We start from the raw sequence: 25937 nt of genomic DNA on the forward strand, positions 1-25937 counted from the left end.
ATAGTGGGGAAATCAAGGCAGCGGGGGGCTTGAAGCAACTGGTGACATGGTATCCATAATCGGGAAACAGCTCTCCTCTGATTTTTGTTTTTGTTTTGTTTTGTTGATCAGGGTCTGGCTATACAGCCCCGGCTTTCTTGTGTAAACCAGACTGCCTCACACTCAGAGATCTGTCTGCCTCTGCCTCCTCTTGTCTCATTTTATGTTTCAATTTCCTCCACCCCCACCCCCACCCCCCAGAGGTTAGGCATTGAAAAGACTGACCCTACCACACTGACGGATGACGAGATCAACAGATTTGCAAGACTGGATATTGATCCAGAAACCATTACGTGGCAGAGAGGTATGTACCCTGCACAGGCTGCCAGCCTCCCATGCCCCCACGATGCCCCTGGTTCGGGTTGCTGTCCAGGATATCCTTGCCAACCTAAGCCGCTCTGTAGATGTCCCTTTGTGGGATTGGTTGAATGTCTTGCTGTCTGTTCGGTGTTGATTAAAATGAGGGTTTCAAGGAAGTTCATGCATAAACCAAAAATAACATTTTTTAAGTTTCAATTTTATGCAGAAAGTTTTGGTGTCGTGAAGTGGGAAAATGATGTTTAATCACTTGAATCATGTGTGCTCTTTATTCTCAGAACTCTTCTGGCACCGATGACTTTTATTTTTCATCTATTTCTTCAGCCTGCTCATCATTTCTCATTTTATTAACTTGTCTTGTAACGCTCGTCAGCCTTCAGCTTTTTAGACGTCTGCCTGACGTTACCGCCATATGTTGTGTACAGTTAGCGGGACTTGGGATTTTATTTTCTGCCCATCTCCTTTGTCTCCCTGTAGAGAAGAAATTCTCATCCAGTCATGCAGAATGCACTGTAAGGCCAACGTACCGACTTCTTTCTTGTTTTTACTGGCACAGTCAGTAACTGTCAATGTCCTTGTTGATTTGGAGTTTCTGTTTGTTTTGATCATGTAGCCCAGGCTGGTCTTGAGTCCTCTATGTAGCCAAGGTTGACTTTGAGCTAGCTCTCTTGTGTCCATGTCCCTGCTGAGATGACAGGTGTGGACCACCATCCTGGCATTTTAAAAATGACAGTCTTTAAAAAAATTTTTTTACATGTATGAGTGTTTGGCTTTCATCTATGTCTATGCGTTATATGCATGTAGTGTCTACAGAGACCAGAAGAGGGCATCAGATACCCTGGAACTGAAGTTACACACAGCTATGAGTGCCCATGCCTGTTCTAGAACCTACCAGGTCTTCTGGAAGAGCAACCAATGCTCTTGACCTCCGAGCTATCTCTCCAGCCCCCCAAAATGACATTCTTAATATGAAAAACAATGCTGGCGTTTCTCCTCTTGCCTCAAAAGCTTTAAGCAAATGCTGCAACGTTTTACATTTCTTAGATACATTTTTATTTATCATGTGTATGGGTGTTTTTCCTGGATGGATATATGAGCACTGTGTCCACATCTGGTACCCAAGGAGATTGGGAGGAAGCATCAGATCCCCTGGAACTGGAGTCACTGTGGATGCTGGGGAGCTGCCATTTGAAGCTAGGAACTCAGCCCCAGTCTTCTGCAGTAGCACTAAGTCCTCCACACCACTGAACCATCATCTCTCTAGACCCCATTGCAATATTTTTAGAAGGAAACAAGCTCACCATATGTTATGAGAATTTAATACGTTGTTTAATCATTTACTTTAGCATGTGTGTGCATGTGTGTATGCAGGGGTTATTGGTGTGTAGACTGAGTGTCTTACGATGTAGCCCACACTGACCTTGAACTCCTGATTCTCAGCCTCTCAGGTGCTAGGATTACAGGCATGAGGCACCACGCCTGGCTATTTTTTTCTTTCCTGATGCTCAGTGGCTTGTTACAAAAGAAGCAATTAGGGAAGAGCCAGTTGGAGACCTACCTAATAAGATCTAAATACATCTTCTCCCTGTGCCTTCATGTGTTAACCAGCCTGGAAACACATTGTTTTATACATGTAAATCTGCTGCTGCTGCTGCTGCTGGTGGTGGTGGTAATGATGCTGCTGCTGAGGATGATGGTGGTGGTGGTGGTGGTGGTGATTTTTATAGGTCTTCACCTCCATCCCTCAATCCATGGGGTGGGGTCAGTTTCTCTGTAGATGGGGTTGAAAGTTCCATCCCTCCAATTGCTTGTCCTTGCTGGTCACCGTATCCCTTCTGAGGTGCTCTGTCCCTTTAACATTCCAAGGGCTCTAGGAGACTTGTGCCAGGAACCCGTGGCAAAGATGAGATATGTTTCCTTGGATCCTGCACATAGGAAAATCCAAATAGGAGCCCCCTAGACAGCACACAGTATCTAGTCCTGGGAAGCGGGGTTTGGATTGGTTGGTGGCCGACCCTTCCAGGTTCCCTGAAGTTATACAGTTGGGTATACATTCTGTCATCCCGAGAGAATGTACTAAGGAGAGGCCAGGCCTGGGGCTTAGAGTGTTTTCACAGGCATGTGCACTTGGTCTGAGTGGATGGCCCTTGTGTGGGCGTATGGCCGGTGAGTCACCCCACAGAACAATATACACCTTAGCCTTTTCAAAAACGGGGTTGCTCTGTTTTTGTTTTTCTGCTAATATAGAATGTGCTTTGAAATGGAGTCCAGATTTTAGAGTTGTCTGAATTCTTTAGAAGGAATGAAGTTCAACCACTCCACATTCCTTTGCTTTAAGAACCGTTGCTCTACATTTCTGGCGTGTGCTGCTTCTTACACTGTATTCCTCCAGCTCAGCGTCCATTTTGAAATCAAGTATTAGTAGACCATCGTTAGGTTAGATTTGTTATTTTAAAACTGTTCCTAAACTGGATGTGGTGGCGCATGCCTTTAAATCCCAGCTCTCAGGAGACAGAGGCAGGTGGATCTCTGAGTTTGAGGCCAGTGTGATCTACAGAGTAAGTTCCAGGACAGCTGGGGCTACACAGTGAAACCCTGTCTCAAAACAAAAAACAAAAACCAGAGCTACGTAATAGAGAGACCGTGTCTCAAAATCAAAACAATAACAGCACACACACAAACACACACACAAACAAAAGACCTTCTGCTGCTCCCTTTAGCTTTATGGTCCCCACATCTTTGTGGAATTATGTATTTACTTTTGAGATAGAGTCATACCATCTAGCCCAGGAAGGCCTTACATTTGAGGTCATCCTGCCTCTGCCCTCAGCATATGCTGTCTTCCTAGTTTTGTGTTTCTTCTTCTTCTTTTCTTTCTTCCATTTTTTTTGGGGGGTGGGAATCAACCTTGAGTCTCCCCAGTGCTAGACGGCACTAACCACCGCACTGGATCTCCGCTCGTTTATTTACGTATCTTTTCTTAAAAGCCGTTCCTCGCCCTCCCTTTCCACTGTAGTGCTGGACACCAACGACAGATTCCTGAGGAAGATCACAATTGGACAGGCTCCCACAGAGAAAGGCCACACGCGCACGGTAACTGTCTGCTCGGTGTCTCGGTAATTGCTTCGTGGGCACTAGCTCTGGCCGCTCCCCTCCGCCTCCTCCACCCCTGCTTTGCGACCACAGCGGCAGGTGCTCTGCTGCCTTCTCCCTTTTAAAATGGCAGTGAGTGGGTGTGGCAGGGAGTGCTCTTGACAGCGTTTGCAGCAAGTCCATGTGTCACCTGTGCGGTTTTCCCCGCACGCACCGCCCTTTCCCGGAGGTGGAGAACCCCAACTGAATAGTCTTGCATGTAAATTCATCAAAATTGCTCCTCTTCTGTGGCCGTTGGGCAGTATGTCTCTGCCGTGTAAGAATGACAGCCTGTGGTGCTCCTTTTACATACATTTGGGGAACGGCAGCCTGCATGTGACCAACTGTAGCCAAGCTGCTTTCACGGGGATAAAATGACAGCTGATTGGTCGTGCTACAGTTTGCAGGGGCAGTGGGGGTGCAGGAAGGGTCTCGTGTAGCTCAGGCTGGTCTCAGACTTATAGCTGAGGATGACTTTGAACTCTGATCCTCCAGCCTCCACCTCCCAAGTTTTAGGATTACAAGCCTGTACTACACACCCATTTTATGAGGTACCGAGGATCGAACCTGGGCCTTTGTGCATGCTAGGCAAGTTCTTTGCCCCAGTGCTACAACCCCTAAAATATTGAGCTTCTTTTTTTTTTTCTTGGTTTTTGAGACAGGGTTTCTCATTGTAGCTTTGGTGCCTGTCCTGGATCTCGCTCTTGTAGACCAGGCTGGCCTTGAACTCACAGAGATCCGCCTGGCTCTGCTTCCTGAGTGCTGGGATTAAAGGTGTGCGCCACTACCGCCCGGCTAAAACGTTGAGCTTTTGATTACTCTAGGCATCTGAACAATTACAAATTTTGACTGCTGAAAGATTATTTAGATAGTTCTATTTCATCCTTGTTAGCTTCTGGTTTGACACAGACACTCTGCCTCTGTCTCTTTGACTGCCCACAGGCCCAGTTTGATATCTCTGTGGCCAGTGAAATCATGGCTGTTCTGGCCCTCACTAGTTCTCTGGAAGACATGAGAGAGAGACTGGGCAAGATGGTGGTGGCATCCAGTAAGAAAGGAGAGCCCATCAGTGCTGAGGATCTGGTAAGTGCCAGGCATGGGGTCTCTCTGATTACTGAAAACAAAATTTACACTCTTCTTAAAATGTTGTGATTAACTTATTAATTGGTTTTGCTCATTGCAAAAGTTAAGAAAAAAAATTTTTTTTAAGTTCTTCATAGTGAATGATGGTAGTGGTACTGGGCTTTGTAAGGGGCCATGAGTCCAGGGTGATTTGAATGATGCTTTCATCCTGCAGGGATCTTCCTGAGCAAGCTGCAGCTAGAGTTTGTATGGAACACCTATCATCCAAGTGTTGGATGTTACCTCAGTGCCTCCCTGTACCACTTGGCCTGGAAGGACTCATTGGCCAGTTTGGCTGATGGTCTTCTGGTTAGGTCTTCTTCTGTTCTGTTTTGTTTGTTGTGTGGTTGGTTTTCATGGGTGTTTTGTCTTTTGTTGTTGTTGTTACTTTTTCTTTAGACAGGATCTCTTTATGTATCTCTAATTGTCCTGGAACTCCATGTAGACTAGGCTGGTGTCGAACTCAAAGAAATCCTCCTGCCTCTGCTTCCAAAGTACTGAGATTAAAAGTGTGCGCCACTATGCCCAGCTCTCTGTGTACATGATATAAAATTTGAAATAAAACTTCTTAAAGAAAATCTTTTTTCCAAGCAAGGTCTCAGCCTAACGCTAGTTTGCTTGGAACTCATCATGTGGCCCAGACTGTTCCCCAGTCAATAACAGTCCTCCAAGTTTAGCGCCTGCGTCCTGGGATTATAGCAGTGGTTCTCCACCTCCCCAATGCTGTGACCCTTTAATACGGTCCCTCATGGTGTGGTGACCCCCAACCACAAAGTTATTTTCATTGCTGCTTCATAACTGTAACTTTGCTACCGTAATGAATCGTAACATAAATAGTTTTGGAGATAGAGGGGTTGCCCGAGGGGTCACGTCCCTCAGGTTGAGAACCACTGGATTATACGCATGCGCCACCACACCTGCTTTAGATCAAAATTTGAAAGGCTTGTTTTTGTATCAGCACACACCAGCATAGTTGGTGTTATGGCAGACGGATTTAGAAAAGGGAGAAAAATATGAACTTTGTTTTCACAGTTGATAATGTGTTTTAAATTTTAACACCCAGACCGTAAATTTAGAAACACATTAATGTTGAATACAAATGAGAACCATAGCTTGGTTTTCCTTTGCCGGGGGTTTGTTCAGCGATGATAAGAGGGGAGCTGGATTTAGGAGTCAGAATTAGGCTTCTGGCTAGTAGTTTAGCTTCCGCTCTGGGAAACGTACATCGAATTCCATTTATGCCCATTTCTGCTCAGATACCAAAGTTATAAATAACTCACTGCTGTTGGAACTAACATATCTACTCTAAACTGGTCTAAATGGAGCCCCCACATCGGCCAGCCGCAGAGCCTGATTGAGACGCTTGTTTCCAGCGCCGCGTGCGTTTTCAGAAATTGTATGAGAATGCCATTTTCACTCTGCTTCCTCTCCCCGCCAAGATAACTGGTGCCTTCCTGGTACGGTGGGGAAAAGTAAGCAATAGAGATGAATGGCTGAGATTAGGAGTAAGCACTAATTGCTCCAAGATGGTTCAAATGAATGAGGAGCCCCGGAGTGCTGAATTTTGGTTTCAAGAGACTGCATTTCTGCTGGCCTGAGTTGATGCTTCATGGGCTTGTCTTGCAGGGCGTGAGCGGGGCACTCACGGTGCTGATGAAGGATGCAATCAAGCCCAACCTCATGCAGACCTTAGAGGTGAGCTGGGTAACTCCTGGGGCCCAGAACTCACTTCCTCTGTTCAGAGCCAAGAGAGTAGAAAGCTCACTTCCCTTGCAGCATCAGATACCTTTCTTTTTTTTTTTTTTTTTTTTTTTTTGGTTTTTTTTTGGTTTTTTTCGAGACAGGGTTTCTCTGTGTAGCTTTGTGCCTTTCCTGGAGCTCACTTGGTAGCCCAGGCTGGCCTCGAACTCACAGAGATCCGCCTGTCTCTGCCTCCCGAGTGCTGGGATTAAAGGCGTGCGCCACCACGCCCGGCTCTCATTTTTTTTTTTTTTTGAAAGATTTTAAAAATCTGTTTGGTATGGGAGCGTTGTGTGTGCCCCCGTATGCACGTGGAAGTGAGGGGGCAGCTTGTCGGGGTCAGTTCTCTCCTGGCACGTGTACTTGAGCTTTGGGATTTGAACTCAGGTCTCCAAGCTTGTAAGGCAATCACCTCTACCCAGTGAGCCATATTACCACCCCATAGAAGCCTTTTCTGTTGCTCATCCCTTTCCTTACTTCCTTTCTTACAGTTGTGGGGAGGGGGTGTTCTAAAATAATATAAAATAAATGGCTCTGGAGCTGGGGGTATAGATCAGCGGCATAGCATTTGCCCTGGTATGTAAGAGGCCCTGGGTTTGATTCCCAGCACAGCCACAGAAAAGGGGTGTCACAGACTTTCTTGGACCACCAGTCCCCAAATCAAAACACAGAGACTAATTATTAACTTTGAATGCAGCCTTAGCTTAGGCTTGTTTCTAGCTAGCTCTTATAACTTAAATTAACCCATTTCTATTCATCCGTGTGCTGCCCTGAGGCTCCTTTACCTCATCTACGTACTGTCCATCCTGCTTTCCTGCTTCCTCTGTGACTGGCTGGCTGATCGATCCCCTGCACTGGCCAGGGCTGGCTGGCTCCCCTTTTCTCTCTGCCCACCAGCCCCACCTATCCTTCCTCTGCCTAGCTATTGGCCAATCAGGTGTCTTAGGCAGGCAAGGGGAAACAGCAACACATCTTTACATAGTTAAACAAATGCAGCATAAACAAATCCAACACATCTTTACATAGTTAAACAAATATTCTATTCCACAACCAAGGGGGTGGCCCGGTGTTTTTCTTCCTGGAAGTCTTTTTTCAAACTCCAGCCCCTTCCAATTCCTAGCCCTTTGGCTACTGTGAAGCCGAGTTGGCATTTGCTCACGATGTCCTGGTTTCCACAGGGCACACCAGTGTTTGTCCATGCCGGGCCTTTTGCCAACATTGCACATGGGAACTCCTCCATCATCGCGGACCGGATTGCGCTCAAGCTCGTTGGCCCTGAGGGCTTCGTAGGTGAGTTCTTGTGCCTCCTCGGTGGGGAGACTCATGTTTCCTTTCATGTCATGGGGTGGCGGTGGTGATTTTACAGATGCTTGTCTTCCTTGCAGTGACTGAAGCAGGGTTCGGAGCGGACATAGGAATGGAAAAGTTCTTCAACATCAAGTGCCGGTATTCTGGTCTCCAGCCACACGTGGTGGTGCTCGTGGCCACTGTCAGGGCTCTGAAGATGCACGGGGGCGGCCCTACGGTGAGGACCAAGGACCCGAGAGAGTGGTTGTCGGGAACGTTCTAGAGGCTGGGAGGAAATCCCATGACTCGTCCCGGGGTCGGCATTCATTTATCCTCATGATGGATAGGGAGCCAAAGCCAGGGATGGCCAGATAACTCCTGTACAGGCCACCTCACCCTCAGGGACAGATCCCCTAGCAGCATTTTAAGGGGGCCCACACTGGTTTTGTCACCTGCTTATCTAAACCCCTCCAACGGCTTGTGCTTGGCCTGACTGACGGGAAACTCCCTGTCAACCTGTTCTTTATAAATCTGAATCCCATTTTCCTTCTTGATACTGACACTGGCAGCCAGCCAGCCGGCGCTGCGCAGAAGTCATTTGTGAGCAGCAGTTCTTGCTGGCAGGGCCCTGATACAGCCTGTGGTAAGCTGGTGGCACTACCAGAGGCAGGTGAAAGAGAATGGCAGGTCAGGTCGCTCAGGACCAGCGGCTGGTGAGGCAAAAGGTGGGCTCGCTCAGGGTCAGCTGTGTCCTAGACTTGTGTTTTCCTGAACTCCCATTGCTTAGAAACTATACTTCTTAGTCTAGAATTTGCACATCTCTTTTTGTTGGTTTCTTTGATTTTTGAGGCAGGATCTCACACTGCGGCCCTGGCTGTCCTAGAACTCCCTCTGTAGCCCAGGCTGGCCTCAGACTTAGAGGGACCCTCCTGCCTCTGCCTCCCGAGTGCTGGGGGTAAATGTGGCAGCTGGCTTCACACCTCTTCTTCTTCAGGCTAACACGTAAAGTTGCTCGCACTGGTCAGCGGCCATTGTAGTGTTAAATTTCGGTTCTTCAGGCGTCGGTATTGTAACTTGGGGAGCAAGAGCTTGACTCTGTCTCTTGGTGCAGCGACACCCATTTGTCCTAATAGAGCAGTTCTCGGGTGTTTTGGATTGTTTTCAGGATGGGGGTACACTGGGGATTGAACCCAGATCTTTGCACACACCTGACAAGTGTTTCACTACCAGGCCCTTAGAGCCTCTTGTACACTTACAAATTACTGCAGGCCTAAAACCGCTTTTCTTTATATGAGTTACAGCTCTTAACATTTAGTATATTTAAACTAGAACTGAGTTGCACATTAACCTCCGTAGTTTTTTAAATGAGAAGTGACTGTATTTTCTGAAATAAAATATAGGCGCTGTCTGTTTCCTCTCTCTTCAGTCTGGTTCATAGAGACAGTGGATTGATTCTCTTCTGCACACGGCCTTGTGATGTCCCACGGCACCTAACCGTTGGAGATGTCATGGTCCACTCAGTGAGAGAGTGAAGGCCCCATTAAGGAAATCATTTCGGCCTTGGGCGCCCCACCCCCGGGTTAGGTCTCCAGACTGCCCAGGCACTTTCCTAACTCATGTGGCCTCCCTCTGCCCATAGTCTAGTTGCCCCTGAGATAGGAAAGATTTTGCCAACCTTGGACACCGCTTTCTGCCAGGAATGCTGGCTAGGCTGTCTTCGTCTATGCTAGCCAGCATCTCCTGCTCACATGCCCTTCAGTCCTTATCCTCACAGCATGACCAACTTGCCGGTGGCCAGGATAACTGCCAATAAAGCCCCACAAACCTTAAACTTACTAAAAATGTTGAGGGTTTTTTTTTGGGGGGGTGGATTATTTTTCCGTTTTGTAACTCGATTGTGTAGTTCTTGAGTGAGAAGTTTGTAGGTGACAGCATTATGTTGCAATGTCAAAAGGTTGGTCCAGCGTGGGAGTTTCACTGTGGTGATGCTGGGTCCCTTCCCCTGGCAGTCCTGAGAGGAGGCTGTGCCTATACAGCTCTGTCCGGGAGCCAGACCTGTGGGCAGCTGTGCAGAAGGTCACTGCTTCCTGCCTATCATCCACGTGGCCCTTCTAGGGTCATAGTACCATAGACTGGACACGCAGACCTCATGTCTTCCTGCAGAGAAGACCCAGCTAGGGGCTGTTTAATCACTGTGTGTTGTCTACAGTGACGGTGCATCAACCCTGAGCCCTCTGCGTCGTGTGTGTGTGTGTGTGTGTGTGTGTGTGTGTGTGTGTGTGTGTGTGTGTGTACCGTGCAGCAGAGCTGAGCCAGTTTCCAGATCAGGCCCCAGGCCCAGGCCCCTCCTCCTCTAGTGATGCAGTGAGCTAACCGCTGTAGAGTTCATATACCTCTAAATCTACTATATAGAGGAAGAAGGGCTCCTCCACTGTCACCCTCTCCCCGTTCTCTCCCCTCTTGAGAGAGGGTCATATAGCCCAGGCTGGCCTCCACCCCCTATGTTGATGATGACCTTGAAGTGATCCTCCTGCCTTCGTTTTCCAAGTACTAGGGACCGAGACCTCGGGTACCCACTGGCTGTTATCTTCCTCTTGTTTGTTGGTCAGTCATCCTTGCTCAGCCCCCACCCACCCCTCCCTCCCCCTGCCAAGTCCTGAGCGGGCAGCGCTCTTCACGGGCCTGAGATCCATAGTGACCTTGGCGGGGCTGGAGCCCGCCCCCCCAATTCGATTCCACTGGTGTGAGCTTCCTTCAGTGGGATCACTGTGCTGCCACAGCATGTTCCTGTCCACCGTGGCCTTCATCCCTCATCTCAGTTCACAAAGGACCACCCCTGTGCTCACAAGCAGCCATTGCCCTGTGCTTTACGGTCTCACGCTCCAAGTCCTTGGGGCAGGAAACAGCTTCACGCGGCCGGCGGCCGTTGACTCTCCGAAGCGTGCAGCCACTGGCCTCTCACAGTGGAAGCACACCTGACTTTGTCTCCTTCCTTCCAGGTCACTGCTGGGCTGCCTCTTCCCAAGGCTTACACAGAAGAGGTAACTATAACGACTTCTGAGCACTTGTCCTAGGAAACCACACCCGAAATCAGCATGTCTTAATCCGGCCATGGAGAATAAAGGGGGCAGCCCCTCTGACCCGGGGCTGTTCCTTGGGGTTGGGTTGGGGATGGGGATGACCAAAAAAAAAAAACCCAAAAAAACAAAAAACCCTATGGTGTACTGGAAATCGTATCAGAGAAATAGCAATAAGTGGAATCGGCCCAACCAGGATGGCAGGAAGCCATTGTCCTAGACCAGTGCCTGGTTCTCACCGTTTTACTCCCAGGGAACATTTGGCTGTATCTGGAAGCCTTTTTTGCTGTTTGTTCGAGATAGGGTCTTGCTATATAGCTCAGGCTGACCTTGAACTCCAGTCTCGTAAGTGCTGGGATCAGAGACATGCACCCCATACCCAGCCAGAGAGGTGTTGCTGGCATCTGATGTGTAGAAGCCGGGGATTGTTGTTAGCAGCCCGGGGTGTGTAGTGCCCCCCCTCCCACCCCCACCCCCCACAAATCAAAATGGCAATAGTACCAGAGTTAAGTAGCCATGCCCTAGATGGTGCGCATTTCTTTCCTGCACCAAATAAGTCCTAAATGCCATTGAAGTCAAGCCAGGAGAGACCTTTAGAAGTAACATTTTTCTCTACAAACCCAAAGCTGAGCTACAGACCCCAGACAGAGCCACTAAATGCCTCGGTTGACTTGGCAGGCACGTCTTCCATAAGCTGATTTGGTCTACTGGGCAGGAGCTCAAAGAACAGTTCTGAGCTCTTTTTTTTTTTTTTCCATACTGATATCATTTACCATCAAAGAAACATCCCCAGGGTCACTGTGAGCGCTTACGTAAGAGACAGGCCTGTGGCTAAGATGCAGGGTCAGCCACTGTCACTGCTGATTCAGTCTCTCTGGCCTTGTGGAGGCTTCTCCGTTATCAGGCAGTACAGGGTCAGTGTACAGCCCCCAGATGAGGTTTGTGAAGTTGCCCAGGACAGAGATGGCCGGTGCCTTGAGTCGTCTGCCTGTCTCGGGAGCTGTGACTTGCCTTTTATGGTCATCTGTGAGATTCGGGCGTAGGAGGGGAATTCACAGTTCTGACCCTCCTGCCCCCCCCCCACACACAGTCTTTCCTGTATCTAATTGCAGTGGAGCGCCCCAAACCAGCCCAGCTGGTGTCTTCATTTAAGACATTCAACTCATTTCAAACTGTTCTCAGTTGGTCTTACGTAGTAATTGGTTTTTATGTGGCTAAAGGTAAGAACAGTTAGAGTGCTCTTTAGACCATCAGATAATCCTGATCTCAGATTACAGTTAAGGAGGGCGGGGGAAGTCTTGAACAGTGTTTGTAAGATCTCACTTTATAACCTCCCTACTTTTCCTGCTGCTTTGGGCATCCAGAAACCGGGTAGGGGGGAGGGAGTGGGAGGAGAGGAGGGAGAGGAAATTACAGTTAGGATGTGAAATAAATTAATTAATTTAATTAAAACAATAATAACAGCAAGTAACAGTGCTAGATTTTCCTAGTGATCTAGCATGTTTCTATGAAGACAACCACATTCATTGATTGATTGGTTGTTTGCTTGCTTGCTTGGTTGATTGGTTTTTCTTGAGATGTCTTGCTTTATAGCTCTGGCCGACCTGGAACTCACTCTGTAACCCAGGCTGCCTTGAACTCACAAATATATGCTTACCTTTTTTCTCCTGAGTGCTGGGATTAAAGGTGTAGGCCGCTATACCTGGCCGCATGTTTTATTTTTAAGAATACTAATATTTTGAGGTTACAGTTATTTTATTTTATTTTGCTTTAGTGCTGGGGGCAGTCCCAGGGTCTCATGCATGCTGCTTGGTAGCCCTTAGTGCATTTTAAATGATATGCCCTTTCTTTACAAAAAGAAAATTAGACGCTATAAGAATAAAAAAAATGGGGCTGGAGAGATGGCTCAGAGGTTAAGAACACTGACTGCTTTTCCAGAGGACCCAGGTTCAATTCCCAGCACTCACACAGCAGCTCACAGCTGTCTGTAACTCCAGGATCCGACAACCTCACACAAGACATACATACAGGCAAAACACTAATGTATATAAAAATAAGTAAATTATTTAAAACTAAAATAAAGAGTTATTCTCTCCTACCCACCCACCCCCCAAAATATCTGGGAGGTGGCGGCACACATCTTTAATCCCAGCACTGAGGAGGCACAGGCAAGTGGATCTCTGAGTCTGAGGACAGCCTGGTCTACAAAGGAGTGCCAGGACTGTTACAGAGAAACCCTGTCTCCTTGAAAAAACAAACAAACACAATGTAAAAAAGTTGAAGTTTCTTGAACAGTTGTTACATACTCTCCTGACCGGAAGTAGCTTGGTTGGTAGTGAGGTTGCCAAGCAAATACGAAGCTTTGGGTTTAATCCCTACTACCCCACCAGGCCAGGCATGCCAGTGCACCCCTATAATCCTAGCACTTGCAAAGTAGAAGCAAGAGAATCGGAAATTCGATGTCATCCTTGACTATATTGCAAGTCTGAGGCAAACCTAGGCAACATGAGACCCTGTGTCCGTCCATCTATCTATATCTAGATAGATAGTTTTAAATCCTTGGGATACACCTGGTGGGAGGAGAGAACTGACCCCTGCAAGATGACCTTTGATCTCCACACTCATGCCATGGCACACACAAAGGGACACGCACACACACAAATAAATGTAATTTGGGGGAAAAAAAGTTAGCTGGGTTTGGTAATGCATACCTTTAATCCCAGCACTTGGGAGACAGAGGCAAGCAGATCTCTGTGAGTTCAAGGACAGCCTGGTCTACATAGTGAGTGCCAGGCCAGCCCGAGATATATAGTGAGACCCTGTTTCAAAAAACAAAAGGAATTAAATAAATAATAATGTTTCCACGAGTATCTTTAAGTTTTAGATTTTATAGTATTTGTGGGGATATGTATGGGAAGCAGGATATGAGAATGTTACAGTACACTACCCAGAACAAACTCTTATTTTTAAGATTGACTTATTTTATGGGTTTTGTCTGCTTCTCTATCTTTTGTTCCCCTTTGGCACCGTGTCCTCAAGTGCGGGGTCATAGGCGTGAGCCACCACGGCTGGTTCATGTGGTGCTGAGGGTCCAGCCCGGGGCTTCATGCATGCTGAGCACGCCTCTGCCGGCTGACCCAGAGCCTCAACCTCTGCTGTTTGCTTTCAGGGTGGTTTTGTTGTTGTTTGGTTGTTTGGTTGGTTTTTGTTCTACAAAATACATGGGAGTGCCTACAGGTATTTATGTGCACCACATGCATGTCTAGCGCCCTCAGAGGCAGAAGAGGACATCAGATCCCCTGGAACTGGAGTCACAGGTGGTTGTTAGGACCCTCTGTAAGAACAGCCAGTGCCCTTAACTGCTGAGCCATCTCTCCAGCCCTGGTTTTTCTTTTAGAAGCTTGTTTTTATTCATGTGTCTCTGTGTGCATGCATGTGCACGGGGTGGGGGTGCCTGAGGAGACCAAATGACCGTATTCCTTAAAGGTGGAGTTAAGGCTCTTATGAGCTTCTGACTTGGATGCCGGATCCAGACTTATTTCCTCTGGATGAACAGGAAGTAGTACTCTTTTTATTTTTATTTATTTATTTATTTATTTATATTTTTTATTTATTTTATTTTATTTTTTTGAGGTAGGGTTTCTCTGTGTAGCTCTGGCTGTCCTGGAACTCACTCTGTAGAATAGACTGGCCTTGAGCTCACAGATCCTCCTGCCTCTGCCTCCTGAGTGCTAGGATTAAAGACATACGCCACCACACCTGACTGGAAGTAGTACTCCTAACCACTGAGCTATCTGTCCAGTCCAGTACTTGGGCTTTCCAAATAGTGTTTGCCTTATTTTATCAGCCTTGGGAAGGCTCGTAGTTGAGTTCATTAAATCCTCTGGAACTTCACTGACTTCTTGCAGGACCGTATTTATGGCTGTTGGGTATTAAATGCCTTTAGGGTTGGGCCCTGTGCCGGGCTCTGTCTTGTGATCAAATGGTTTGCACGGTACTGAGAACAGTCTCATTGTTTTGTTTTACTACAGGAGTTAATCTGATGTGTCAACACACAATTATAAAAGTGTAATTTAAGTAGCGGCATCAAACTCATGCCCTGCAAACAATAAAGAGGACATTCATAGCAGCATAATGATGTCCGGTACCCCAGCTGTCAAATTTTCAAGGTGTAGGGAGACAGCACAGCTTCCCTCCAGTGCTGCACGGTTGATTCTCCCTCCGCCAGAAGCATTGTGGGGTGTGCATCAATGGCCTCCTGTTGACCCACCGCCTTGCCCTCACTGTGAATGTCTTCCGGCTCAAAGACATGCTGTCCTTTTTTACTTGTGTGCTTTTTGTCCATTTGAGACAAGGATTCACTGGGTACCCAGGCTGATCTCAACATCTCCAGCCTCTACCTCCTGAGTGCTGGGGTTACAGATGTGCCCTGCCTTGCCCCGGGGGAAGCTTCTGTCTTCAAAAGAAGCAAAGCTGTTTGCAGGTCTGCTGGCTTTGACCTGACAGGCCTTTTGCTGTTGTTTTACAGGACCTGGACCTGGTTGAGAAGGGCTTCAGTAACTTGAGGAAACAAATAGAAAATGCTAGGATGTTTGGAGTACCTGTAGTCGTGGCCATCAATGTATTCAAGTAAGTGTGAAAGCTAGCGAAAGGAGGGGAGTAGAAAATGCCAGAAAGCAGCTCCTGGGGCACGTTGTGCGGTGCCGCTTTTAGCTTCATTTTGTTCTTCACTTAACTGCTGTTGGTTATAGTTTGTGGTTTGGCCTGTGACGCGACAGGCACCGTGTGTGTGTGTGTGTGTGTGTGTGTGTGTGTGTGTGTGTGTGTGTCACGGCAGACGCGCTACCTCACCACTGAGGTCCGGAAATCAGAATTGCTCCTGAGGGCCCAATGGGAAGAACACACGAGCTTGGCGAGAAATGTTCTTTTTGGTCGTTCCCAGGCCTTTTGTCCTAACAGAAGAGCATAGCCTACAGCCTGTCTTTATTTCCCTGGGTCAGGTGGGATGTTATGTTGAGGGAGTTGGGTGGTGTATTGAGCTAGAAGTGTTCATGCAAGCGCTGTGTGGGCTGTTTGGCACTTTCGTACTGTTTAAGGTTTCAGAATAATGGCCTCACCGCAGCGCAATGGGAAGAAGCAGTTTTTAAAGCCAGTATTTACTGATTCCCGGTGGTGCCCTGGGAATGTTCCAGATAGTTAACATGCATTGCTTCTAAGCCTTATAATATCCCGGGGCAGCCCTGCTGGGATTCCTTCCAACTTTTCCTCGTGGGAGCCAAATAAGTACAGAGGAAGTAACTGGCCAAAAGTTAGCCCAGCCCACTGGTTACAGAGCTGAGCTTGAAACCAGTGTCCGTTTTTTTCAGCGGCCATCCGTGTGGGGTTTTGTAAGCCAGATCTGTCTCCCTTCCCTACCCACTTCCTTTAACACGAAGTTCTCCTGTATAGGACAGATACAGACGCTGAACTGGACCTCATCGGCCGCCTCTCCAGAGACCATGGGGCTTTTGATGCTGTCAAATGCACCCACTGGGCAGAAGGGGGCCGGGGGGCCTTAGCCCTGGCTCAGGCCGTTCAGAGAGCATCACAGGCCCCCAGCAGCTTCCGGCTCCTCTATGACCTCAAGGTGGGTTACTTGCTGTAGGTAACAAAGCCAGAATGGAGTGTGTGTGAAAATGAACTCAGTGTGGTAACTGGTGTGTAGTCAGCAGCGTCTACCTCGTGGTCTGATTCCCTTACGGGTGAGTCACCCCAACCGCAGCCTGGACTCTCAGCTTGAGACATCTGTCTGACAAGCACAGATGCCTGCCCGTTTGCAAACAGAAGTACCTGGAGAGCTTAGCTCACGCCCTACCTTTTTGAAGATATATATATGTATGTATGCCCTTTTGCCGGTAGATAGAGCCTAGTGTGTAGCTCACTGCCCTGCAGCCTTTCACTACGGCCTCAGCCATGTCGTAACGAAGGGGCTATATCTGGCTATGGAAATTTTTCTGACCACTTCTCAATAATAGAGCAAAGAAGAGTGCCCCCAAGCCCACTTCCTGGTTTAGTGTCACCCCAAGTTCAGAGAAGCCTTCCAAGCCCAAACCAAAGCACCCCCACCGGCTTCGTCATATTCTCCGTCACCGAGTCAGGTGACTTACATCTGGCCCGGCAGAAGCAGCTTGTCCCTTGACACATGGCAGTTGCCTTGAAGAATGCTGCTCCTAGGGTTGAATTTCAGGGTGCGATTGGGTGTTAAGTCTGTGGACAGTGACTGGAAACTTGGTTTGGGATATTGGGTGTACACTACCTCATTCTGCTTGCATGCTCTAGGCTACTTTTTCCTTGGGTTCTCAAAGACGATCAGAGACTTTGGGAATTAGCCACAGGAAAGAGTGAAGCCCGGATTCGATGGCTCAGTCAGTAAAGTGTCTGCCACAGAAGCATGAGGACCCGAGTTCAGGTCCACAGCACTGCGTAAGAGCCAGATATGGTAGTGCACGTCTGCAAGCCCAGTGCTGGAGATGTGTGTGTCTCTAGAGTTGATTTTCAGCCCGTGTAGCCAAGTCAATGAGCTGCAGGGTCAATAGAGACCCCGATTCAAAAGACAAGGGGAAGAGGGATAGAGGAAAGATACCCGAGGTTATCCTGTGGCCTCCACCTGCATGTGTGTGTACATGTGCACACACGCACGCACGCACGCACGCACGCACGGAAAAAGGAAACTATTATTCTCGAGTTTTAACTTAAAACATTTCTGCCTTTTTTCTTTGCACTGTGCAGATAGAATACGTGGAGAGTTAATTAGCATTCTCCTGTTGAGCTTTGGTTTTGTAAATGGGTCTGAAAAGCTGTTCGAACAATCACCCTTCTAGAAAAAGCCATAAACATAGGTGCACACCAATGAAAAGCACTTGTGGGGCCCTTCTCCAAGCTGCTGTCCACGGTGCCCGAGGCAGGAGCCCTAGACCTTCAGGGCCGGCAGGTGACCTGCAGTGGGGGAAGGGCTTCAGAACCCGTCTCTCGTGGGAGCCCGGTTCTGGCAAACAGGAGGCTGCCACTTTTTTGTGTTATTCAGCATCTGTGAGTCTTAAATCACCCCTCAACCAAAGTGTTTTTGCTTCTGAAGTTCTAAATGTGCCGTGGCATTTACCAGGCTCCAATTATAAGCTGCATATGACCGTCATCTGCAGCTTCCCAGAGCCGCTCCTGAGAGCGCTTTCACGTCTGTTTTACGAAGCGCCCTTGGAAGTGGTCACTGTTCAGTCAAGCGTCAAGTCTGTGTTTTTATAGGTAGAGCGTTGCACTTTTTAAAATCTGCCCAATATATTCATTTAGCCTTAGTTGCTAAGGAAGAGAAAGCCCAATATGTCCAGTGTTTGTGTGTGTGCGCGTGCGTGCGCATATGCATATGTGTGTGTGTGCCTATGCGCGCGCACATTTACATATCTATATGCATATAGAGATGATAACTGTATCTGTGAGATATTTTCCACTTAACCAAATCTGGAACTTTGTATTAAAAGGGTTCGGTGTTTCAGGGCACTTGTGGCCAAGCTGATGAGCTGAGTCCAGTCACCAGAACCCACGTTGGTGAAGGACATAGATGATTCTCTTTAACTTGACCTTTGGTCTTCACCCAGGAGCAATGAGAAATGCACAGCCATGTGCTATACACACACAATAAATAAATAAAGAGGCTCTTTTAATTCTAAGAAAAGGTTTCTAACCCGGGGCTGGAGGTGTAGCTTAGGGGGAGAGTATTTGCCTAGAACAGTTGCTGTCAACCTGTGGGTCTTGACCCCTTGGGGGTTGAATGACCCTTTAACGGGGGTCACCTAAGACCATCAGAAAACACAGGTATTCACATTATGATTCATAACAGTAGCAAAATTACAACTATGAAGTAGCAACGAAAATAATTTTATGGCTGGGGGCCACCACAACATGAGGAACTGTATTAAAGGGTCACAGCATTAGGAAGCTTGAGAACCACTGGTCTAAATGATACAAGACCCTAGGTTTTATTCTCACCATTTCCAATGATCAAGTCAAGTTAAATATTTGTGACGCCCCCCCCCCCCCAAAAAAAAAACCCTCAAGTTATTTGCATACCTATAGTATATAAAATGCAACTTGTATCCCTTTTGGGGACACTGGCCTGGAATGTCCTTGCCAAGAATCCTCAAATGTGTCCAGTCACAGTTCCCTTCTCTCTTGTACATCAGCTCTCCATTGAGGATAAAATCAGGATCATCGCACAGAAGATCTATGGGGCAGATGACATTGAATTGCTCCCTGAAGCGCAGAACAAAGCCGAGGTCTACACAAAGCAGGTGGGTGTTCAGAGTCTGAACCCGGAGCTTTCCCAGCCTCGTGACCTCCTACACTCCACTCCTCCAGACAGCAGCCTCCTCTCTCAAAATACTGGGTTTGGGTTAAAAGTCGCAGCCCTAGATTCTGTATTTACTTATAGGTGAAAATCTAGACAAACCAGGAGGAAATACGGAGTGTTTTGCTGAAATGCTAAGACACCTCTGTAGTACCCTCATCTCTGCTCCAGATACTGTTTTATTGCTTATAAGGACGCCAGTCAAATAGTCATTTGTACATGGTTAGGTACTTTCCTGCTTCCCTTACAGGGATTCTTTCTGGTTCTGGTCTGTGATAACTAAGCTGAAGGGTAGTAAGGTAGAGGTAGCTATGTAGGTAACTAGCCATCTCAGTCTCATAATGGTGTCCAGATATGCTTCATTGCATAATCAGTGTTAACTGTGTCACACCCTTTCTCTCCCCAGGGCTTTGGGAATCTACCCATCTGCATGGCCAAAACACACCTGTCTTTGTCTCACAACCCAGAGCAAAAAGGTGTGCCCACTGGCTTCATTCTGCCCATCCGTGACATCCGCGCCAGCGTTGGTGCTGGTTTTCTGTACCCGTTAGTAGGAACGGTAAGTAGAGGCTGTAAGTGGAACGCGTTCATTGCTTCTCCTCTGAAATGTGTCTGTCACTTGGGCTGTCAGAAAATGCCAGGTTACCATAGTCTAGCAGAAAGTTGTGATTAGGCCTATCCGGGTTAATCCTGGTACTGATATAGACCATGCAATACCCATTCAAGTCTAACACTGATCCTACCTCTGTTGAATGGGATTCTGTTTCCCGGGGGCAGTTTGCTCTTGATTGTGTCCAGAATGGATCTAACTGGGCTTGGGTGATGCCAATATTCAGTCTGCTCTCTGTGTCCATGATTCAGCATTCACTGATTCAACCGTCTGTGGATTGACAGTAGTAGTTGGGTATGGTGGCACATACCTGTAACCCCAGCACTTGAGATGAGGTCTGTTGCCAGTTGGAGGCCAGCCTAGTCTACATAGTTAGTGGGTTGCAGTTCAGCCAGGCTACGTAGAGAAACCCTGTCTCCAATGAAACCAGCACCTGGCCCTTGAAGAGCTGGTACCCACTGCTGGGTGTGTCCTACTTGCTGCTACTCTTTGGGAAGTCCACAGTCCATGTGACTTTCTCTCATCTCAACCTCCTTTTCCTGTTAATCTTCTTGCTTAGGCCTATATTAAAATATCTAATGGGCTGGAGAGATGACTCAGGAGTTAAGAGTACTGCCTGTTCTTTCAGAGGTCCTGAGTTAAATTCTCATCACCCACATGGCAGCTCACAACCATCTCTAATGAGATCTGGTGCCCTCTTCTGGCCTGCAGGGATACATGCAAGCAGAATACTGTATATACAATAAATAAATAAATCTTGAAAATAAAATATCTTTAATAAAATCTCTAACTTAGCTTCCAAAACAAAATTGCTAGAGGGAAAAAAAAAGTGTCTCTATTAAGTATGTATATCAGTATTAAAATAATGTGTAACAGCTGTTTATATAGCTTTTAAACTGTATTAGATGTTAAAAGTTGTCAAGGGGTGATTTATAGGGGGTGTGTGTGCATAGGTTATGTGCCATATTAGACCATCTTAAAAGGGACTGAGTACTCCGATTTGGAGATCTCTGGGGTCCCAGAAAGCAACCCCCCTGGGGAGAAACTGCCCTCACAGTTCTGTTTACTGAGCATGTTCTATAAACCCAGTCCTCCTTGTAGCTTCAACAACAACAGAGGCTCTCTCTCCCATCCCGTGTCTCGCTGATGGACTTAGAGCTTCTCCTTATGTTCATGCTGTTATTTTGCCTGCAAGTATGTCTGTGCATCATTTGTGTGCCTGGTGCCCAAGAAGACCAGTATGTCAGATCCCCTGGAACCAGAGTTACAGGAGGTCGTGAGCCACCATGTGGGTGCTAAGAATCGAACCCAGGTCCTCTGGAAGAGTAGCCAATGTTCTTACCCACAGAGCAACCTCTCCATCCCATTAGAATTTCTTTTTGAAATTCTGTTAGTTCACTGTCCTTGAAATCAATTAAAATACCAATGGATAAAGGTAGGTGTGGTGTTAAGCTGTCGTAATCCCAGCACTTAGGAGGAGGTGGAAGCCAGAGAATCAGGGGTTCATCGTGTGGCCCAGACTGGCCCTACACTTGATATCCCCCTGCTTCAAGGGCTAAGATTGCAGATACTTGCCAACATAGTTTCTTAAGACAAGGTTTCTCTGTGTAACCACTGTGGCTGTTCTGGAACTGGATTTGTTGACCAGGCTGGCCTTGAACTCACCAAGATCTGCCTGCCTCTGCCTTATGAGATCTGGGACTAAAGGCATGCACCATCACTGCCCAGTAATCTTTTTTTTTTTTTTTTAAAGCAAATTTGACATTTATTAAAGAAAATGTTTTATTATAGATTTAAATGTGGACAGTAAGAGAAAGAAGCCAGGCAGTGGTGGCGCACGCCTTTAATCACAGCACTGCGCTTGGTAGGCTGAGACAGGCAGATCTCTGAGTTTGAGGCCAGCCTGGTCTACAGAGTGAGTTCTAGGACAGCCAGAGCTACACAGAGAAACCCTGTCTCTAAATAAATAAATAAATAACAGAGAGAATAGGAAAAGGGCAATATTATGCACATCCCAGAGTAGGCAGGTTTTTCAAGAAAAATCACCTTAATTCCTCTTAATAATTGTATTCTAATACATCCTGGTGTCCGTGGATGTAATTCAGTGGCTGAGCCCTTGCCTGGCCAGCATGCCCGAGGGCCTGGGCTCAGTCCCAGCACAGCACAGCACAACAACCAAATCCAAACAACCTCAGCGATACTTTACTGCTATTGGAATTTCAGCATCTAGGTTTGCATGTGAGTACACGTGCAACCACGTGTTTGTTTTTTCTGATTATCAGTGACCCGTCTTTACAGGGTTAGATCTTCCTCTGAGAAAAAAATAAAAGTTATGAAAATGCTACTCCTTGCTGCTCAGGGAACCATCTCGAGTTTTCTGTGAGCGCACACATGCATGTCTGGGTCAGTGTCGTCCATCCTTTACCTTTCTAGTGCTGTCCACTGGGTTGTTCTGGGCCTGAAGACCAGATCTCCCCTTCCCCTGCTGGCCCCCACACACACCCCTTTCTTACAGAATGCATTAGTGGAAGCCAGTTGTCAGATCCCTAGAACTCGCCTTGGAGACTATTGATGGGTGCTCCGATGTCAGCATTCGGTTTTCCTCAAATATTGATGTTTTGTGTTAGAGAAAATGACTCATCTAGTTTATGACATTTCTACAGTGAAGTTTTAGGACTTCAGTCTGAGCTGTCTTCCTTTCTGGGTCTGCTCTGGAACGTGTGTATATTCATTATACAGGCAGTATGACGGGGGAAGAAAATACCACATTTTCAGTTACAGACCATACAAATTTGCAGATAAAGTGGCGAAGCCAAGTCTTCAGAAAAGGAGCAAGCACAAATATAGCGCTGAGGATTCGAGTGTAGCTTTAGAAAGCCCGAGATCGGTAAGAATAGAGACCGTAAATGCGTCCAGGCTATATAGAGCAATGTCTTGGCCTGAGTTAAAGGATGCAGATTGTAATGCCATGTCACTGCAGTCCCAGAAATCACATGGGCCTCTACGAGAGATTCACTGAAAGAAAATTTCCAAACAGACGCTTCCTTCGGCTGCTTGGTTTAGCTGTCTTGAGAGATGGTTTTGCTAGGTAGCCCTGGTTTGTGTTGAACTCACTGTGTACCCTAGGCTGGTCTGAAACTCTGACCAGTGCTACCTGAGCCTCCCCAGTGCTGGGATTACAGGGTGTCCCACCTTCCTGTGGTCATGTGCTCCTCACTCACTGCCTCAGCCATGAGCTGCTCAGCTCCAGCACCTGCCCGTGCAGGCTAGGGATGGGACCGTGCCTCCCCTGCCTCTTCAGCTACAGCTGTTCTGCACAGGATCCGAATGAGGCCTCCAGCTTGCAGAGGGACATGAAGGTTTCTTGTTCATATCAGGAATCAATGACTGGGTTTTTAACATGTAACAAGAACAGCACCTCTTTCATTGATAGCTTAAAAGGTGCAAGGCACCAAGGGGATGGTGAGTCATTAGAGTGTGCGTGTATCACAGTAAACATGTAGCGTTCAGAGGATGACTTGAACCAGTTGATTCTTGCCTTCCACCCTGTGGGTCCCGGGATCAAACTCAGGTCATCAGCTGTGGCGGCAGGCACCGCTACCCACTGAGCCACCTTGCCTGTCCCTGAAGTTCATCTGTCTTGCTTGTCACCTCTTAGATGAGCACAATGCCTGGACTGCCTACCCGGCCCTGTTTTTATGATATTGATTTGGACCCTGAAACCGAACAAGTGAATGGATTGTTTTAAACAGGTGAGTTGTTACTGGGCAAGAGTTTCCTTCTTTGCTTTTATTAAAATTATGTTTAAATTTATTTGTTTACTTCATGGATCAGGGAGGGATGTGTGACTGGTGTGTGTCGGGGTCAGAGGGGTCAGTATTCTCCCACCATATAGATCCTGGGTTTTCAGCTTCAGTAGCAAGTGCCTTTACCAGTTAAACTGTCTTGCCCTGCAAAAAGTTTGGAGGTTTTTTTAAATGTTTTCCACTTTGAGATTATTCATGAATTCTTTTTGTTGTTGTTATTGTTGTTGTTTTTGTTTTTGTTTTGTTGTTTTTCGAGACAGGGTTTCTCTGTGTGGCTTTGGAGCCCGTCCTGGAACTCACTCTGTAGCTCGGGCTGTATTCATGAATTCTAAGGCTCGAACTAAGTCTACAAACACTCAAATTCTAGTGATTTCCAAATATTTCTTCCCATATTTCAGTGAGAGGAGGTAGTCAGGAAAGAGAATTAACAGTAGTCGATGAATGAAATGTTCCTCATGAGTCTGGGAGAGCAGGGCTCCATGCAGGAGGAAGTGTGGGGAGACGGGTGCAGCCTAGACACCATGGAGCCTGCAGGGGTGTTAACTCCCCTCTGGAGGAGCCCCAGGAGGCTTGGGGTTCAGAATTGATGACCTAGGAAAAGCAGGAGCAGCCCCAAGTCTGTCTGTATAACTTGAAAAGACAGAAGACAGGTGGTGGTGGTGGTGGTGGTGCACACCTTTAATCCCAGTACTCAGAAGGCAGAGGTAGGCAGATCTCCAAGTTCGAGGCCAGCCTGGTCTATAGAGCGAGTTCCAGGACAGCAGGGCCACACAGATAAACCCTGTCTTGAAAAACAAAAAAAGAAAAAGGGAAAAGAAAAGACAGAAGGCAAGCATTGGCTGGGGTGGAGCTGATGGCGGAGCTAAGTCTGTGTGAGAGCCGTGTTCGGCCACCAGGAAAGCACAGACATGCACTCATAGAGACATTAATTGGGTAATCGTCCAGAAAGCAGAGAAGAGAAAGACGCAGGACCGATTCTGGTGTTCTTGGGCCCGGCATAACAGGGCCCCAGGTCCTGGTCCTCAGCATCCCTCTCCATTCCTCAGCATCCCTCTCCAAGGAATTAAAAAACAGCCTGCCTGTGAAAGAATGACCCGTGGACTGCCTGTCTGGAGCAGCCAGGGTGGTGGTGCACTCAGGGCCGTGGAATGAGAAGAGAACAGAATGCCTGTCTTATCAGCAATAAGGAGCTTTTAGATGGCAAAGGAATGTCCCCAAGTATGTGAGGGGAAGATAGCTTTCATCCCGTGTTTACCCCTGGCCAAATCTGCCAAGGTATTTTCAGACGGCAAAGGGCTGCTGCCCCCGCTTCTGCTAGGAAGTTATTTAACAATGTGGTGTACCCCAGCAAAATGAGGAACTAAACCGAGAGGGAAAGATGGGAGTTTTAGGGAACTGGATTTGGACAGTAGTGAAGGGGTTCTCACAAAAGCACACGACAGTCTCCGATCTAGTACAGAACCTGGGGGGAGGCTGGAAAGAGCTGGGAGACCCTGGGGTGGTACAAGGTAATAAGGAAGCAAACCTCCTGCCCTGAGAAAGTGAAGGTCCAGGTGGCAAGAGGTCTTCATTCTGACCACTGTGAGGAGGCTTAGGGTTTGGTCCAGGGAAGAAGCACTTGCTGCAGAGTTTGAATGTGCTATGGGACTTGTCCTGGCTCCCTGCTCCATCTGGCATGGCGTTCACACGACCATCACGCTACGGCTTGTCTTTCAAGTTCATCTATGGATAGACTCTAGAAGACTCACCCGGAGGGGAGGGTGTACAAGTGAACAGTTTTGGAGCTGCAGCTGGAAAATGATGAAGGGAAGAGGAAACCACAGTGCTTAGGAAAAATATTCATTCATTCATTCATTCATTCATTCATTCATTCATTCATTCACTGTGCTTTTCTTTCCAGACTTCCTATCTCCAAGAGGCTACTCTGTCTGGCCAGTGTCTGTTCAGGCCCATTGAGGAAGTATGCAGAAATCCAGGAAGTCAGCCCCTGCCTGAAGAGCTTCAGAAATAGTGGGAGTTTCCCAAAAGCCTTTCACAGCCTTAATTCACATCGTGTGTATAAATTAACATAAATCATGTCTATTTACTTAGTGAAAGTCCACAGAATAAATGGAATAATTTTGCTACCTCGGTGTTGAACCGTGAATGTGTTTGTGACACTGATGGACCTTGGTAGAATAGTAGATTGAGCCAGGCGGTGGTGGTGCGCACCTCTCTGATCCTAGCACGGATCCGGGAGGGTCTCTGTGAGTTTAAGGCCAGCCTCGTCTACAGAGTGAGTTCCGGGACAGCCAGGGCTACACAGAAAACCTGTTTCAAGAAAACCAAAAATAAAGAGTACTAGAATGGCTGCCATCCATCCAATGGACACGTGGGGGTGGGGGCCTTAAAGAAGCACATCACAGGAGGCACTTTGTCGTCAGTTGTCG

At 47.4% G+C, this 25937-nt stretch overlaps 1 protein-coding gene across 1 annotated transcript in view; it reads left to right on the forward strand.

The window, feature by feature from the left end:
• The window catches only part of Mthfd1 (methylenetetrahydrofolate dehydrogenase, cyclohydrolase and formyltetrahydrofolate synthetase 1), a 74705-nt gene extending 49071 nt beyond the window's left edge, over positions 1-25634 (forward strand). The window contains exons 16-28 of the mRNA XM_006973151.4: positions 241-343; positions 3374-3450; positions 4432-4572; positions 6238-6306; positions 7530-7641; positions 7737-7876; positions 10638-10679; positions 15244-15344; positions 16164-16341; positions 18929-19036; positions 19499-19651; positions 23361-23454; positions 25409-25634. Of these exons, the coding sequence (XP_006973213.1) occupies positions 241-343; positions 3374-3450; positions 4432-4572; positions 6238-6306; positions 7530-7641; positions 7737-7876; positions 10638-10679; positions 15244-15344; positions 16164-16341; positions 18929-19036; positions 19499-19651; positions 23361-23450 (1314 nt within the window). The 3' untranslated portion in view covers positions 23451-23454; positions 25409-25634. The remainder of the gene's footprint in view (positions 1-240; positions 344-3373; positions 3451-4431; positions 4573-6237; positions 6307-7529; positions 7642-7736; positions 7877-10637; positions 10680-15243; positions 15345-16163; positions 16342-18928; positions 19037-19498; positions 19652-23360; positions 23455-25408) is intronic.
• Positions 25635-25937: the final 303 nt, after the last annotated feature.

This window comes from Peromyscus maniculatus, chromosome 14, assembly GCF_049852395.1.
Source record: "Peromyscus maniculatus bairdii isolate BWxNUB_F1_BW_parent chromosome 14, HU_Pman_BW_mat_3.1, whole genome shotgun sequence".
Classification (NCBI taxonomy): Eukaryota; Metazoa; Chordata; class Mammalia; order Rodentia; family Cricetidae; genus Peromyscus; species Peromyscus maniculatus.